Raw genomic sequence first — 18,338 nt, 5'->3', positions numbered from 1 at the left:
TTCTAGCTTATTCAATCTTTCCTTATAACTCAGGTCCTCCAGACCTAGCAAATTCCTTGTAAATTTTCTCTGTATCCTTTCAACTTTATTTAATTTTTCTTGTAGATAAGTGACCAAAACTGCACAGAGTACTCCAAATTCGGTCTCACTAATGTCTTATACAACTTCAACATAACATCTCATCTCCTGTACTCAATACTTTGATTTATGAAGGCCAATGTGCCAAAAACTTTCTTCACAACCCTAGGTCTTGACTTTGGAATGTCTTTGTTTTTTCTATATACTGCTTGAATACATAACTAAAAGCAAACTACTGAAAACTCCTGAAGAGTGTACCAAGCATGTTTAAATAAGACACATTCTAAACAGCGGCTGAGCATTTGTCTCTGACTGTAGACTAATGGAAAAAAAATCATACAAAATAAAAACAAATTTTAAAATCTGCTAAATATGTTAAAATAAGCAAAAGAATCTGCAAAGTGAAACAATTTGCATAAGCTTTGATGAAAGTGTTCTACAGTGCTTACTGACTTTTCTTTCTAATGACATTTGAAATTTCTTCCAGTATTCTCAAAATACTTGTCTTTCATTTCCATCATAAACTTCCCAACCACCGACTCAAGACTTCTCCAGGGTAAATTTGACAAAATTCATAACATTTAGTCATAAGATCATTTTTATTTTGAAATACAGCACAGTAACAGGCCCTTCTGGCCCACAAGTCTGCACTGTCCAATTATGTCCATGAGACCAATTAACGTACTTACAATATGACTTTGGAATATGGGGCGAAACCAGAGCACCCGGAGGAAACCCACGTGAACACAGGGGGAATGTGCTAACTCTTGACAGAGACAGGAATTGAACTCAGTCACTGGCACCGTAAAACGTTGCACTAACTACTACACTACCGTACCAAACTGTACTTGTCATAAGCAAATTGTATTTCTATGTCCTCATGAAACATTTCCAACCAACTCTGCTTTTGTTTCCACTCGCTTGCTGCCACAACTCTTATCTCTGACTGTATTACTTGTGACCATGACCATTTAAAGACACTGCTATCTTGCCATGTTCCTATTTGCACCATCTCAGTCACCCTTGAGTCCTGATCTCACCGCTCTTTGCTGAGGCTATTAAACAATACCAATTTAAAAATTTTCATCCTTATTTTTTTAAATCCCTCCAGAGCTTTGCTTTTCTTCCATCTCTTTTACCTTCTTCAAACCCATGAACTTCTGAATTATCTATTTCCATCAAATTCTCATCTCAGATATGACCAGTTTTGATCCCTCTGCCTTGGGAATTTTCAAATTAAAACAATGGTTCCCTTATCCTTTATTCCTCTTTAACTTGCCAGCTTGTTGACTAAGATCATGTGATCAGCTTGAACTTCTTCTAGAATAACTCCCTCTCAATTTAATTTGATAATAATCTTACAGTATTAAATGCAATACACAGAAGCATTTTGCTACTGTTAAGACTGTTGGACCTCTTCTAATTTCAAGAATTTATTTCAGATTACCAGCAATATTCTTATTTCTACATTAAAATAATGCAAATGCTTACTTTATTTTATCAATATTAAAGTAATAATGTTACTAAAAAAGCACAAGTGAAAAGATCACAAAAAGCCCCTTTTAGGACATAACTTGACATGCTTCTGACCAAACTCGTACAAAATAAGAATTCACAATTTGGAACATTTTGACTTTATTAAAACAATGTGTGACACTAAACAAGTTTAAGCATCAGAATCTGATAGTCTCTGATTTCAAAACAAACTAAGTTCTTACAGGACTATACAGGGTAGACAAAGGAATATTGCCACAGGCTGGGATATCCAGAACCTAAGGGGGTCAGTATCTCAAGGTATGGGTCAGTCATTCAGGACTGTGAATCATCTGACTGTAGAGAATCTTTGGAAGTTTCTAACCAGGAAAATCACCAAGTACAATCAAGACAAATCAATGGAGTTTTTGACAACAAGGGAATCAAAGGTTATGGGGTTAGTACAGGATAGCAGTGCTTACACATACTTATTACAGCGTGTGAGGCAGCCATTCCACCCATCAAGTCCACACTAGTTCTCAGCAACCATCAGTCCAGTGCCCCATCTTACTGACCATGCAACTCCTTCCCTTCCGCACATCCCAATCAACTTTTGCTTTGGATCAATTCCATTACTACATACACAAAATAGGAATATTTACAGTGGTCAATTGACCTACCTTCAGGGAGCACGAAGCACAGAAAAAATATCACTGATGATTGTACGCTCTAGTATCAATTGTTTGGTGACAATAAAGTATTTGTATTTGTACCAGTATGTTGTGAAAATGCAGTAGGAAACTAGAGCACTTAGAAGACATGGGGAGAATGAACAAACTCTCCAAATACAGCATCTGAGGATAGTGTTGAACTCAGATGATACTGTGTGACAGCAGCATCAACTGGTACACTACCTTGCCATTATGACAAAATAAGATTTTGCTGAAGGGTGGTGTAGGCAGGAGGGATTGAATGGACCACATCTACTACTGTTTTAGTGTTACTTGGTAAGTCATCCTTGAGTTTGGGATTAAATAATTGAATAATCCCAAGTAAACCATTAAATTCAGGCAAATGTCCAAAAACACAATGAAACTCATCAACATTTGAATCAACTAAAAGTACATAATTGTAAATTGTGAACATACCGACAGTGTGATGAACATAGTTCTGTAAGTTTCGTTATTCTATCAGTGTCTAATGATTTAATAGCCTTCCCTGCTGAAGTCTCCCTGGTCATTGCAGACTTCTGTTTTACTTCTGCAAGATCAGAAAAAGTCAAGTGAACTTACTCTTCCCAATGAAATAAATACTTAAAGTCCTGGCTGTCAAAACCATTCATAAAGCATTCAACAGAAAGCACATCCAGTCAAGTGCTTTGTGCTCTGATGAGTCCCTTATTATCACATTACATAGAATGCTAAGTGATTGAGCAACAAATGCTTTAATTGCATGTTACGACAGAACACACAAACATTGAAAACATTTTTAACTCAAGTTCTATAGTGATCATGTGTTTCCCATTTTTCTCAGTTTCAAAAATCATATACCGGTACTGGTCAACTTCAATTCATTGCCATTCAATTTTCAAATCAAAAGAACACTGGTTAGCAAAAATTTAATTGAGATCACCATTGCCTGTTGAGCATATCACTCTTATCAAATGGAAAAGCTTTTGCAAATGAGTAGTCATTTATTCTGCAGAACAGTCAGGAACAATCCATTCCAAGATTACATTTTATTTGAGATAAACAAATAAAGGAAACTGGGTGGCTGTAGTTTTACTTAAGTCTTAAATTAGGACAACAAAACTATCAATGCACAGAATACTTCTGAACAACTACTTCCTAGACCTGCTACAAAGAATTCAGCCCTGAAGAGCAAAAAGTTAAAAAAACATACAGTAGAACAGACACGAGTAGCGGATTATAAGAAACAACCAAAACAATCTACAAATTAACTGCACTGTTGGTGCTGATTTCAACTGCCCTTCTCTATACAAGGATAAAACTATTATAATTGCAATTGGGAAACCATGACTGGTAACACCTTAAGATAGTGCAGTTCCAAACAGAACCCTTGTTATAATCCCATTGAAGTTGGCATAATTTATTGCAGAATTCCTTGTGAACTATTACCCATAAAGGTACTGAGTTTTAAATACGTCATTTCAATTGTTTGCAACATGCAGAAAGTGCAGCACAGAAACAAGCCAATTAGAAGTTTACCTCTGCAAGTATGTGTACACAAGCCCCCTCAAGCTTCGTCTAAACCCTTTTTTTTGCACTTCTTTTAACTGAACTATTTAATAGATATTTAGTGCAATTGTTTTTTTTCCCTCCATGTTTATCAGGTATTTCATGACATATGCCAGAGATATTAAAGCTGATTCTGATTCTTTTCCTTACTTAAGGCAGACTCTCCGGAATGTTTCCACTTTGTTCCCCAGACTGCTACTCATTGTTATATCAAATTAATTCTTAATATTCTCCAGGCACAGAGATTGCTCTTTAATTCCAAAACCTATCAATTAACCTTAAAGGACTCTTCTCATGTTCTCTATATTTATTGCTGATTTATTTATTATTATTTCTTTCTTTTTTGCACAGTTTTTTGTCTTTTGCACACTGATTGAATACTGAAGTTGGTGTGGTCTTTCATTGATTCTGTTATGGTTATTATTCTATTACGGATTTATTGAAAGAAAATTCAATTTATCTCATGGTTGTATATGGTGACATAAATGTACTTGGATAATAAATTTACTTTGAACATTGAATGGATTTATCAGTAACTACTTAATATCTAATTTTGATCTCAGTACGCAAATGGAAATATCTACATAACCTTAAAGACTTTAACAAGTCACTCTTGGTCTTCCATTTTCTATAGAGACCAACTGGTAGAGCTTTCCTAATGAATTCTGGTATTTTTTTTAAATTAACAAGATTACCAGAATTGCTCACAGTACTGTATATGAAGTCTAACTGGCATTCTCTAAAATTTCAACATAATTTTTTGATTTACAATGAAATGACACACAAGGCTAATCAACTTATCATGCCTGATTTGACCTTTTGATAAAGCTAACATTAATCCCACTGTCCCCCTCTTCTCTAGGGCCCAACAATTTTTTTGTGCACTGACTCTTTTATAGGATACCTGTGAGTGCGTAGCCATTTAAACCAATCAAAGAAATAGCCAAGTATGTCAATGCTAATGGAACGAGAGGGGAATCCATTATGATCAGGTATAACAACTTCCCTGAAACTTCCATTTTAAGCTACATGTATGATGTTATTCAGGAAGATGTCAATCTTGCATGCCAACCAAGGTTATTAAAAACATTTCTCTTTGTACTATCCATCCCTCCCCAAACCTTTCTGTAACATGAAACTAATATTTTCTCAATTCTCCAGTTCCGTTCAAGGATCGTTGCTTGAAGTACTTTTTCTATCAACAAATGCTGACTGGCCTGCTGAGTGTTTGTGGTTTTTTTCTTTTGTTTCATAAGAAGCAAGAGTATTTCAATGTTACTTGCATCTTTTACAGCAAGGAAATGAACAGAAGACTTTTACCAACTAAAACTATGCAGGATTACTGAAATTTCTCCAATTTCATAAAATGCCTTCATGAAAGGGGAGACTGTGTCTAACAAGCCTGTTAGAATTCTTTGAGGAGGTGACTAGGCATATAGATGAGGGTAGTGCAGTGGATGTGATCTACATGGATTTTAGTAAGGCATTTGTTAAGGTTCCACATGGTAGGCTTATTCAGAAAGTCAGAAGGCATGGGATCCATGGAAGTTTGGCCAGGTGGATTCAGAATTGGCTTGCCTGCAGAAAGCAGAGGGTCTTGGTGAAGGGAGTACATTCGGATTGGAGGGTTGTGACTAGTGGTGTCCCACAAGGATCAGTTCTGGGACACCTACTTTCCATGATTTTTATCAATGACCTGGATGTGGAGGTAGAAGGGTGGGTTGGCAAGTTTGCAGACGACACAAAGGTTGCTGGTGTTGTGAATAGTTGTCAAAGATTGCACAGAGATATTGATAGGATGCAGGAGTAGGCTGAGAAGTGGCAGATGGAGTTCAACCTGGAGTAGTGTGAGGTGGTACACTTTGGAAGGACAAACTCCAAGGCAGTGTATAAAGTAAATGGCAGGATACTTGGTAGTGTGGAGGAGCAGAGGGATCTGGGTGGTACATGCCCACAGATCCCTGAAAATTGCCTCACAGGTAGATAGGGTAGTTAAGAAAGCTTATGGAGTGTTAACTTTCATAAGTCAAGGGATAGAGTTTAACAGACACGAGGTAATGATGCAGCTCTATAAAACTCTGGTTAGGCCACACTTGGAGTACCGTGTCCAGTTCTGGTCGCCTTACTAAAGGAAGGATGTGGAAGCATTGGAAAGGGTACAGAAAAGATTTACCAGGATGCTGCCTGGTTTATAGAGTATGCATTATGAACAGAGATTAAGGGAGCTAGGGATTTACTCTTTGGAGAGGAGGATGAGAGGAGACATGATAGAGATATACAAGATAATAAGAGGAATAGATAGAGAAGACAGCCAGCGCCTCTTCCCCAGGGCACCACTGCTCAATATAAGAGGACATGGCTTTAAGGTAAGAGATGGGAAGGCCAAGGGGGATATCACAGGAAGGTTTTTTTTTAACTCAGAGAGCAGTTGGTGCATGGAATGCACTGCCCGAGTCTGTGGAGGAGGCAGATACACTAGTGAAATTTAAGAGACTACTAGACAAGTATATGGAGGAATTTAACATAGGGGGATATATGGGAGGCAGGGTTTAAGGGTTGGCACAACATTGTGGGCCAAAGGGCCTGTACTGTGCTGTACTATTCTATGTTCAATGAAAGAAACTGAAAATGTAGTTAAATATCTGTGTCTTGATCAAACTCAGAAATGGTTAGGTTATAGTCTTCATTACAGATATGTTCTGTCCATACCCCAGCATTCCTGAATGGCAGTAAGATTTGCTAGCAACTTTTGATGATACACTTTTTCCAGCTGAATAAATTGTATCGCTTTCTCATCTGAGTGCAAGCTAAAGGAAAACACTCATTGTTCATGCATCAAGTGATTACATAATTGTAAATTCAAACTCATGAATTTAGCACAACATAAAAAATACACTACTTAAAAGACCAGAACTTCCAACATTTAAACTCCAACTTCAGATGTAAAAGCAGGATTACATTAACAATATTTCTAACAGTAGGTTACAGAAATAGAATAAATTTCATAGCTTACGAGGAAGAATTGTTTGTTTATTACACCAATCAAAACATGTTCTATGTGCAGAGCACAGTTCTCATTACGAAAAAAACTGACCCAAAGAAGGCTAGAATACAGATTTATATTTACAGTGGTATGCAAAAGTTTGGGCACCTGTGGTCAAAATTTCTGTTACATTCTGTGAATAGCTAAGCGAGTAAAAAATGATTTCCAAAAGGCATAAAGTTAAAGATGACACATTTCTTTAATATTTTAAGCAAGATTACTTTTTTATTTCCATGTTTTATAGTTTCAAAACAACAAAAAAGGAAAAGGGCCTGAAGCAAAGGTTTGGGCACCCTACATGATCAGTACTTAGTAACATCCCCTTCGGCAAGTACCACAGCTTGTAAACGCTTTCTATAGCCAGCTAAGAATCTTTCAATTCTTGTTTGGGAGATTTTTGCCCATTCTTCCTTGCAAAAGGCTTCTAGTTCTGTGAGATTCTTGGGCTATCGTGCATGCACTGCTCTTTTGAGGTCTAATCACAGATTTTTAATGATGTTTAGGTCGGGGGACTGTGAGGGCCATGGCAAAACCTTCAGCTTGCGCCTCTTGAGGTAGTCCACTGTGGATTTTGAGGTGTGTTTAGGATCATTATTCTGCTGTTTAGGATCATCTTCTTTTCATCTTCAGCTTTTTTACAGACGGTGTTATGTTTTCTTCCAGAATTTGCTAGTATTTAATTGAATTCATTCTTCCCTCTACCAGTGAAATGTTCCCTGTGCCACTGGCTGCAACACAAGCACAAAGCATGATCGATCCACCCCCATGCTTAACAGTTGGAGAGGTGGTCTTTTCATGAAATTCTGCACCCTTTCTTCTTAAAACATACCTTTGTTCATTGTGGCCAAAAAGTTCTATTTTAACTTCATCAGTCCACAGGACTTGTTTCCAAAATGCATCAAGCTTGTTTAGATGTTCCTTTGCAAACTTCTGACGCTAAATTTTGAGGTGAGGATGCAGGAAAGGTTTTCTTCTGATGACTCTTCCATTAAGGTCATATTTGTGCAGGTGTCGCTGCACAGTAGAACAGTGCACCACCACTCCAAAGTCTGCTAAATCTTCCTGATGGTGTTTTGCAGTCAAAAAGGGCTTTTGATTTGCCTTTCTAGCAATCCTACGAGCAGTTCTCTCAGAAAGTTTTCTTGGTCTTCCAGACTTCAACTTGACCTCCACCGTTCCTGTTAACTGCCATTCCTTAATTAACATTACAAGCTGAGGAAATGGCTACCTGAAAACGCTTTGCTATCTTCTTATAGCCTTTTCCTGCTTTGTGGGCATCATTTATTTTAATTTTCAGAGTGCTGGGCAGCTGCTTAGAGGAGCCCATGGCTGCTGATTACTGAGACAAGGGTTGAGGAGTCAGGGTATTTATAAAGCTTTGAAATTTGCATCACCTGGCCTTTCCTAATGATGACTGTGAACAAGTCACAGCCCTAACAAGCTGATTAAGGTGTGAGACCTTGGTAAAAGTTATCTGAAAGCTCAAATCTCTTGAGGTGCCCAAACTTTTGCATGGTGCTCCTTTCCTTTTCTCCCCCCACTCTAAAATTATATAAAACAAAAATAATACACTAATCTTGCTTAAAATGTTGAAAAGAATGTTTCATCTTTAACTTTATGCCTTTTGGAGATCAGTTCATCTTCTACACACTTAACTATTCACAGTAACAGAAATTTTGACCACGGTGCCCAAACTTTTGCATGCCACTGTATTTTCACATGTACATTGAAGCATTCAGTGAAATGTGTTGTTTGTATTAGCAACCAACACACCTAAAAGATGTGCTGAGGCAAGCCTGTAAGTGTCGCCATACATTCCAGCATTCAACATAGCATGTCCACCATGTTTGGCAGAACAACACAGAGCATAACAAAACAGAACATATCAAGCAATAATAGTGAAACAAGCCCTATTCCTTCCTTCCTCCCACCCATCCACACACACACAGGATCCTTTAACCTCAGGCCAAGCCGTCTTCTTGGGCCTCCAGCAGACTCATGATTTACAATCATTGGGCCCCTTCTTCCCCAGTGGACTCGCAGAGATTCACAACCAGGCTCCAGACAGTGGGCCTTGTCAGAATATTAAATTGTTTGCCACAACATGCTACCGAGATTAATATAATCTGGTGTACTATATGGGCAAATGCTGAAGGAGAAAATGAGTGAAGATGTGAAAAAGGAGAAAAGGATCTAGCTGATCCAAGTCAGTTTCAGTAATGTTTGGAACCTGATGGTGAAACTCCACAAATGGCATCAATGAAGGCAGAGGAATGGAACACATTTGGGTTGCAAGATACACTCTGTGGGTCTTCAGGTCTTAGGCAAACTTCGCCACCCACAGATTGAGGAGTAAGAACAGGAATAGAGGTATTGACTCAATTTTTACATTGTGTCTTTTTTGTGCAGTGTGTGCATAAGGACATTAAGTATAAATTCACCTCCAATATTGTTTCAAGTATTTAACAATGACAGTAAGAAATCTCGATCTGAACAAGGTTCAAGGATAAATTTAAATCAATAAAATCACTTAACTCTTGAACCACTGACAGGACAAAAATTAAGACAGAAGAGGGGAATAAGCAGAAGGACTTGACTTGCCAGAATATGAAAAATTATGAAGTTAAAAGGATACATTCTTCTTCATCAAAATAAATTTCAGCAATCTGAAATTAAGAAAATAATAATCAGTGATTCCAGAACAAGGCTGTCATGTTTACTGCATTGCACTTTAAGACTATACAGAGAACTGATGAAGTGGCAAGTCTGCTCATACATGGTTTTATAGATATGGTCTTAAATTTAATCAAAAAAAAGTTACACTGTAGATATGTTGATGCTGCTTCTTTTTTAAATATGCAGAGAATTTAAAAAATGAACCAGACAGGCAAAAAGGCATTTTTAACAGATGTATATTTAAATAAGGTGCACAAGAAAAAAAAGTTATTGATGAGCATTGATATGTTTATTGAGTTTTACTATCTGACTCAGTGATTAATAAGCTGGATACAACTATCAAGTTATTATCAAATTATATCATTAGAATTTTATTAACTGAAACCGTTACCAAGGAGATTTCAGATATATCTACCGTAGTAAATGAAATTTAAAAAAATTAAAAATAAAAAAAATTTGCATCTTGAAGCATCTCAAAATATAAAGACTGGTGATTGTATATTCATCATTCATGCCCAGAAATGAAAAAAACTTTATTTTGATGTACCCCTAATACCTAACCTACACCCAATAAACTTTGTAAATACATATATGTAGTATCATAAAATTACTACACCCCATTAAGTGGCCATTTAAGCCAGCTTCTGCACAGCAGATAATTTTGTCCCATTCATTCACTCATTCCTTCCCTGCAGCTCTACTACTGATTTTTCTCCAAACATATGTTTACTTCCCTTTTTAAAGCACTGACAGTTTGCTTTCTCCAGTCTTACACAAGTTCCAGACTACAAAGAATTTTAATGCAAGTTTTTCCACATCTTTTGTCCACTTTGAGTATTCCCCCAGTCATTAAACAATCACAAATAGAAAATGATCCTCTCTTTACACTATATAAACCAGCAGCAATCCATTTTATCATTATCAAACCGCATCCATTAACTATTCTCCAATGAAAACCACAGCAGCTGCTGAAAGGTTGTTTTCATGTGACTGGAAGCACATGATCAGTGGTGTACCACAAAGATCAGTGTGGGAAAATTACTATTAGTTATATGCATTAATTATTTGGACATGAATGTAGGAAGCGTAATTTGCAAATGACGGAAAACTTAAATCAATAGTGAAGAGGGTATTCTTAAGCTATTTGAAAATGTTAGTCTGCTGGAAAAATGTGCAGTCAAAGCAATGACAAATGAATTTTAATCCTGACAAGTTTTGCATTAAGGGCCACAGTAGCATAGTAGTTAGCTCGGCACTAATACAGCTCGGGACGCGAGAGTTCAGAGTTCAGTCCTAGCATCCTCTGTAACAGTCTGTATGGCTCCCCGCTCCCCCTGTGGAATATGTGGGTTTACTCTGGGTGCTTCAGATTACTCCCAATCCTAAAATGTATTGATTAGTAGGTTAATTGGTCATTATAAACTGTCTTATGATTAAGTTAAATCTGGGGTTGCTGGGCCAGAAAGGCCTATTCCTCGCTGTGTCTCTACATAAGGTGTGAGGTTGATGCACTTTGGGAACACTAATATGTGTAAGACACACATAATGAACGGAAGTTGGCAGCGTAGGTAGATGAGGTAGTGAAGGCAGCACCTTATCTACCAGTATTATCACAGGCATAAAACTTAAACATAGAAACATAGAAAATAGGTGCAGGAGTAGGCCATTTGGCCCTTCGAACCTGCACCACCATTCAGTATGACCTTGGCTGATCATCCAACTCAGAACCCTGTACCTGCTTTCTCTCCATACCCCCTGAACCCTTTAGCCACAAGGGCCATATCTAACTTCCTCTTAAATATAGCCAATGAACCGGCCTCAACTGTTTCCTGTGGCAAAGAATTCCACAGATTCACCACTCTCTGTGTGAAGAAGTTTTTCCTCATCTCGGTCTTAAAAGGCTTCTCCTTTATCCTTAAACTGTGACCCCTCGTTCTGGACTTCCCCAACATCGGAAACAATCTTCCTGAATCTAGCCTGTCCAATCCCTTCAGAATTTTATACGTTTCAATAAGATCCCCCCCCCTCAATCTTCTAAATTCCAGTGAGTATAAGCCTAGTCGATCCAGTCTTTCTTCATATGAAAGTCCTGCCATCCCAGGAATCAATCTGGTGAACCTTCTCTGTACTCCCTCTATGGTAAGAATGTCTTTCCTCAGATTAGGGGACCAAAACTGCACACAATATTCTAGGTGCGGTCTCACCAAGGCCTTGTACAACTGCAGTAAAACCTCCCTGCTCCTGTACTCAAATCCTTTTGCTATGAATGCCAACATACCATTTGCCTTTTTCACCGCCTGCTGTACCTGCATGCCCACCTTCAATGACTGGTGTACAATGACTCCCAGGTCTCGTTGCATCTCCCCTTTTCCTAGTCAGCCACCGTTCAGATAATAATCTGTTTTCCTGTTCTTGCAACCAAAGTGGATAACCTCACATTTATCCACATTAAATTGCACCTGCCATGAACTTGCCCACTCACCTAACCTATTCAAGTCACCCTGAATCCTCTTAGCATCCTCCTCACAGCTAACACTGCCGCCCAGTTTCGTATCATCCGCAAACTTGGAGATGCTGCATTTAATTCCCTCGTCTAAATCATTAATATATATTGTAAACAACTGGGGTCCCAGCACAGAGCCTTGCGGTACCCCACTAGTCACTGCCTGCCATTCTGAAAAGGTCCCGTTTACTCCCACTCTTTGCTTCCTGTCTGCCAACCAATTCTCTATCCACATTAATACCGTACCCCCAATACCGTGTGCTTTAAGTTTGCACACTAATCTCCTGTGTGGGACCTTGTCAAAAGCCTTTTGAAAATCTAAATATACCACATCCACTGGCTCTCCCCTATCCACTCTACTAGTTACATCTTCAAAAAATTCTATAAGATTCGTCAGACATGATTTTCCTTTCACAAATCCATGCTGACTTTGTCCGATGATTTCACCTCTTTCCAAACGTGCTGTTATCACATCTTTGATAACCTACTCTAGCATTTTCCCCATCACCAATGTCAGACTAACCGGTCTATAATTCCCTGGTTTTTCTCTCTCTCCTTTTTTAAAAAGTGGGGTTACATTAGCCACCCTCCAATCCTCAGGAACTAATCCAGAATCTAAGGAGTTTTGAAAAATTATCACTAATGCATCCACTATTTCTTGGGCTACTTCCTAAGCACTCTGGGATGCAGACCATCTGGCCCTGGGGATTTATCTGCCTTTAATCCCTTCAATTTACCTAACACCACTTCCCTACTAACATGTATTTCCCTCAGTTCCTCCATCTCACTAGACCCTCGGTCCCTTACTATTTCGGGAAGATTATTCATGTCCTCCTTAGTGAAGACAGAATTAAAGTAGTTATTCATTTGGTCTGCCGTGTCTTTGTTCCCTATGATCAATTCACCTGTTTCTGACTGTAAAGGACCTACATTTGTCTTGACCAATCTTTTTCTTTTCACGCATCTATAAAAGCTTTTACAGTCAGTTTTTATGTTCTCTGCCAGCTTTCTCTCATAATCTTTTTTCGCTTTCCTAATTAAGCCCTTTGTCCTCCTCTGCTGGTCTCTGAATTTCTCCCAGTCCTCAGGTGTGCCGCTTTTTTTTGCTAATTTATATGTTTCTTCTTTGGACTTGATAGTTCTAATTTCCCTTGTCAGCCACGGGTGCACTACCTTCCCTGGTTTATTCTTTTGTCAAACTGGGATGAACAATTGTTGTAGTTCATCCATGCGATCTTTAAATGCTTGCCATTGCATATCCACCGTTAACCCTTTAAGTATCATTTGCCAGTCTAACTTAGCTAATTCATGTCTCATACCTTCAAAGTTACCCTTCTTTAAGTTCAGAACCTTTGTTTCTGAATAAACTATGTCACTCTCCATCTTAATGAAGAATTCCACCATATTATGGTCACTCTTACCCAAGGGGCCTCGCATGACAAGATTGCTAACTAACCCTTCCTTGTTGCTCAATACCCAATCTAGAATGGCCTGCTCTCTAGTTGGTTCCACGACATGTTGGTTCAGAAAACCATCCCGCATACATTCCAAGAAATCCTTTTCCTTAGCACCCTTACCAATTTGGTTCACCCAATCTATATGTAGATCGAAGTCACCTATTATAACTACTACCACACACACAAAATGCTGGTAGAACACAGCAGGCTAAGCAGCATCTATAGGGAGAAGTGCTGTTGACGTTTCAGGCCGAGACCCTTCTACTGTTCCTTTATCGCACGAATTTCTAATTTCCTGTTTAATGCCATCCCCAACCTCACTGTTACTGTTAAGTGGCCTGTACACAACTCCCACCAGCGTTCTCTGCCCCTTAGTGTTATGCAGCTCTACCATATCGATTCCACATCCTCCAGGCTAATGTCCTTCCTTTCTATTGTGTTAATCTCCTCTCTAACCAGCAATGCTACCCTACCTCCTTTTCTTTCCTGTCTATCCCTCCTGAATATTGAATATCCCTGGATGTTGAGCTCCCATCTTTGGTCACTCTGGAGCCATGTCTCTGTGATCTCAACTATATAATATTCATTAATTACTATCTGCACATTCAATTCATCCACCTTGTTACGAATGCTCCTCGCATTGACACACAAAGCCTTCAGGCTTGTTTTTACAACACTCTTAGCCCTTATACAATTATGTTGAAAAGTGGCTCTTTTTGCTTTTTGCCCTGGATTTGCCTGCCTGCCACTTTTACTTTTCACCTTACTACTTTTTGCTTCTACCCTCATTTTACACCCCCTCTGTCTCTCTGCACTTGTTCCCATCCCCCTGCCACAATAGTTTAAAGCCTCCTGAACAACAGTAGCAAACGCTCCCCCTGGGACATTGGTTCCAGTCCAGCCCAGATGCAGACCGTGCTGTTTATACCGGTCCCACCTACCCCAGAACTGGTTCCAATGCCCCAAAAATTTGAATCCCTCCCCTTTGCATCATTTTTCAAGCCATGTATTCATCTGAAATATCCTGCTATTTCTACTCTGACTAGCACGTGGTACTGGTAGTAATCCAGAGATTATTACCTTTGTGGTCCTACTTTTTAGTTTATCTCCTAACTCCCTAAATTCACCTTGAAGGACCTGATCCCATTTTTTACCTATATCGTTGGTACCTATGTGCACCACGACCACTGGCTGTTTAAGCCTCCCATTCCAGAATGTCCTGCAGCCGCTCAGAGACATCCTTGACCCTTGCACCAAGGAGGCAACATACCATCCTGGAGTCTCATTTGCGGCTGCAGAAACGCCTACCTATTCCTCTTACAATCGAATCCCTTATCACTATAGCTCTCCCACTCCTTTTCCTTCCATCCTGTGCCGCAGAGCCACCCATGGTGCAATGAACTCGGCTGCTGCTGCCTTCCCCTGATGAGACATCTCCCCCAACAGTATCCAAAACAGTATATCTGTTTAGGAGGGAAATGACCCCAGGGGACTCCTGCACTACCTGCCTACTGCTACGCTGTCTAGTGGCCACCCCTTCCCTTAATGCCTGTGTAGCCTTTACCTGCGGTGTGGCCAACTCACTGAACATGCTATTCACGACTTTCTCAGTATCGCGGATGCTCCAGTATGAATCCAATCGCAGCTCCAGACGCTCAATGTGATCTGCCAGAAGCTGCAGTTGGACACACTTCCTGCACACATAGTCATCAGGGACACTGGAAGTATCCCTGATTTCCCACATGCTGCAGGATGAACAAACCATGGGACCAATCTCAGCTGCCATGACCTACCCAATACTTGCCTCAACTTTTGAAACTTTCTCCTTTGAAAGGAACTTACCTGGCCTTACCTCACTTGGAGTGAAGCTCGTCCTCAGCCTCTTCTCGTTGAAGCCTCTCGAGTCAAAGCCTCAAATCTCCACTCCTTCACTGGCCCACCCGCCCACTCACTGGCCGCTTTCCACAGGGCGCTCCGCTTGAGGTAACCCTCTATTTATTTGTTTGAGCTTTTCAAACTGCTTGGTCACCTGACCTCGATTGCCCAATCAGCTGCTTTCTGCTGAGTCTGAGCTATTCAAATCTTGATTGTCTAATCAACGGCTTTCTGCTGAGCTATTCAAATCTTGATTGACTTGACTGCACAGTCCAACTGCCAGAATCTCTTGAGTCAAAGCCTCAAATCTCCACTCCTTCACTTGCCCACTCACTCTTGAGCAAGGAGGTTATGGTACAGCTTTATACAACTATGGTACAACTTGATTTTTGCTTAGGCCAGGGGTTTCCAACCTATTTTAATGCTGTGGACCAATACCATTAAGCAAGGGGTCTGTGGACCCCAGGCTGGGAACCTTGGCTGAGGCTATCAATGAAATACTATGTGCTATTCTGGTAATCAAACTGTAGGAAAGATGTGATTGCATTGTAGTGTGTGTGGAGATATTTAACAAGAGGTTGCCTTGAATGGAGCATTTAAGTTGCAAGAACAGAAGAGGTAGCCCAGGCTTTTTCTCCCTTGGAGCAGAGGAGGTTTGAAATGGCTGGCATGGAAGATTAATGAGGTGGTACACTCCTGCTGACATATATGCAGGGCCTCTAGGTTCTCAATACCATCCATAATAATGCTTCTCCACTAAATGGAAATGGACTAGAGGTTCCCAGTAATCAGCACAGATGGCCTATATTTAACACATTCAAATATCTCCAATTGTTTCCTTAGTTTTACCGGTCAGTCTTTGATTTCACTCTATTCTGGCCAGATAATATATTGATGTCAGTCTTCCAATTAAGTAATTCCACTTTAGATTTTCCCTTGCCACAATATAAACCTCCTGATATGATGGTCTTGGTTTCAAGGCTATGGAAATACAGATACACTGAAAAATCAAAGTCCCATTGCTTTAAAGCTTTTAAATTCCAAGCTTGCTTACAGTGAACAAGCTCACAGGCTCCTTTATCCACCTATGCTTAACCTAGAAGAAGCATGGAATTGGCAAGTTAAAGTCTGGGCTTCTGAAAAATTTGATTATCTGATCCAAAACCATTTTGCATGCTCTTATCAGATACAATTATCCCTGCTTCTAGAGCGCAGGGGTTCCCAACCTGGGTTCTATGGACCCCTTTGGTTAATAATAAGGGTACATGGCATAAAAAAGGTTGAGAACCCCTGTTCTAGGTATCATTTTCCCACCCTCTTTTGTTGTCCCTTTCATTGTCTTGGACCCTATTATACCATGCAAGTATAAAAAGAATTCTAAATAATATCCAAAAATATGTGAAATTCTGAAAGGAATAGGCAAAAATAAGTCAACTAGAGTATAGAATAATTTCATGGGGAAGGATCTTGTATTCAGATTCATGTGCTTATTTAAAATGTACACTGAATAAGAAATAATCCCTTTCACTTTACATTTTAAGAAAAAATATTTTCAATTTACTGAATATATCAAAGTAAATACACACAATCAAAACCCATTGTGAGATATCTGGGTAAAATGTAGCACCTCGGGTACCTGATGAAGAAGGTGTGGCAGAGTGCTGCAATCATTTGATTCTATAGCTTTCTGGATGCAGTTGAGTAGAGTCTGGAGACGTCTCTGTCTGTCATCCTGCTGATACCTTTCTCCCAACTCATCACTGCCCTTGCAGATATCAGTGCTTTGTGATTTGATTAAACCATCTGACAAAGGAATAAAATCTGACATGACGATAAGATTGATAAGTAGTGATACAATGCACTTCAGCCACAATTCCTGCCGGTAACCAGACCAGTGAAAAAAAGTCATAAGTCACAAACGCAACAGTGATAAAGCAGAGTTGAAGCTCATCAGTTACTTCACATTTTTGCAACTAAGTATTTGACAATACAACACAGCTAAGTCCTTCAGAGTATTTAAGTGCAGAAGTATAATTTTGATATTCAGGAACTTGGGCAAAATTTAAAAGGATTCAGTATTATTTGAGCATGTGCAGTGAAGTTGGACAGTGAGAATTAACAGATAAATAAAATGCCATCTGCACATGGAACTTTGTTTCAGGAAACATTTCCACCTTTCCTGGGACAAAAACAGGAAAGAAAACTGGCAGGGAAATTTATTTGAAGGAGCAACAATCTATTTCTTTGCATTTGGTTAAGAGGATATATGCAGGCTTCATGATTCTCAATTTTGATTTGTTTGAGCAACAAATGATTATAACTGAAAATTTACCTGAAGGGATGGCTTTCAATATGCTATGTACATTCGAATTGCAGACCATCTTTTTCTCCACTGATGGTTTGCTATTTGGGATAGTGATGCTGTTTGAAACCTTGATATTAACATGATCATCTGCACCAATGCAGTCATTTTGTTTAATCTCAGGGCCAGTCTGATCACTGTCTTCTTCATTATTATTGATTAAATCCTGCTCATTGCCTCCTATAATTTCATCACTGGATGACACTGGCTGTGCTTCACAGATCTGATTTTTATTTTCATCTGAAGTTAGAGAGGTGGAGATGGCCACACACTCATTGCAGAGTGTGTCAGCTGTTTGCAGTTCAACCTTAAGCAATTCTTCTCCATCCATGAGAACTGTAGATCAGCCTGGAAACATCAATTTCTTTCAGAATTCCTTTTAATGTACATCTGTTAAATAAAGTAAAAATCAACTTATTGAGGTAAATATTAATTCAAATCAGAACCATAATAGTGTTAGCACACAATTTTTGTTTCTCTGAACAGCATATTGGTGTGACAGTGAACAGATGTGCAACTTACAAGGATCTACTTTTAAATATCACAAAACTTTCACAACTGCAGTACTGGAATCCATCATGTAGCAGTGTCAACAGTTATCATACAGCATGTT

The 18,338-nt window shown here is 39.2% G+C and overlaps 1 protein-coding gene across 9 annotated transcripts in view; it reads right to left on the bottom strand.

The window, feature by feature from the left end:
* cnsta (consortin, connexin sorting protein a) overlaps nucleotides 1–18,338 on the bottom strand; it is a 103,951-nt gene that overhangs the window by 63,332 nt on the left and 22,281 nt on the right. For 6 of the 9 annotated variants that reach the window (XM_059985574.1, XM_059985576.1, XM_059985577.1 and 3 more), the window contains 5 exons: nucleotides 17,696–18,115; nucleotides 16,991–17,184; nucleotides 9,488–9,518; nucleotides 6,519–6,605; nucleotides 2,700–2,811 (listed from right to left, as the gene is read on the bottom strand). In XM_059985574.1, coding sequence (XP_059841557.1) covers nucleotides 2,700–2,811; nucleotides 6,519–6,605; nucleotides 9,488–9,518; nucleotides 16,991–17,184; nucleotides 17,696–18,056 — 785 coding nt within the window. In that variant the 5' untranslated portion in view covers nucleotides 18,057–18,115. The remainder of the gene's footprint in view (nucleotides 1–2,699; nucleotides 2,812–6,518; nucleotides 6,606–9,487; nucleotides 9,519–16,990; nucleotides 17,185–17,695; nucleotides 18,116–18,338) is intronic. The other 3 variants (XM_059985580.1, XM_059985581.1, XM_059985582.1) reach the window with 3 other exon arrangements.

Source organism: Hypanus sabinus, chromosome 12, assembly GCF_030144855.1.
Source record: "Hypanus sabinus isolate sHypSab1 chromosome 12, sHypSab1.hap1, whole genome shotgun sequence".
Taxonomy (NCBI): domain Eukaryota; kingdom Metazoa; phylum Chordata; class Chondrichthyes; order Myliobatiformes; family Dasyatidae; genus Hypanus; species Hypanus sabinus.
This window is presented reverse-complemented; position numbering and strand designations above follow the sequence as displayed.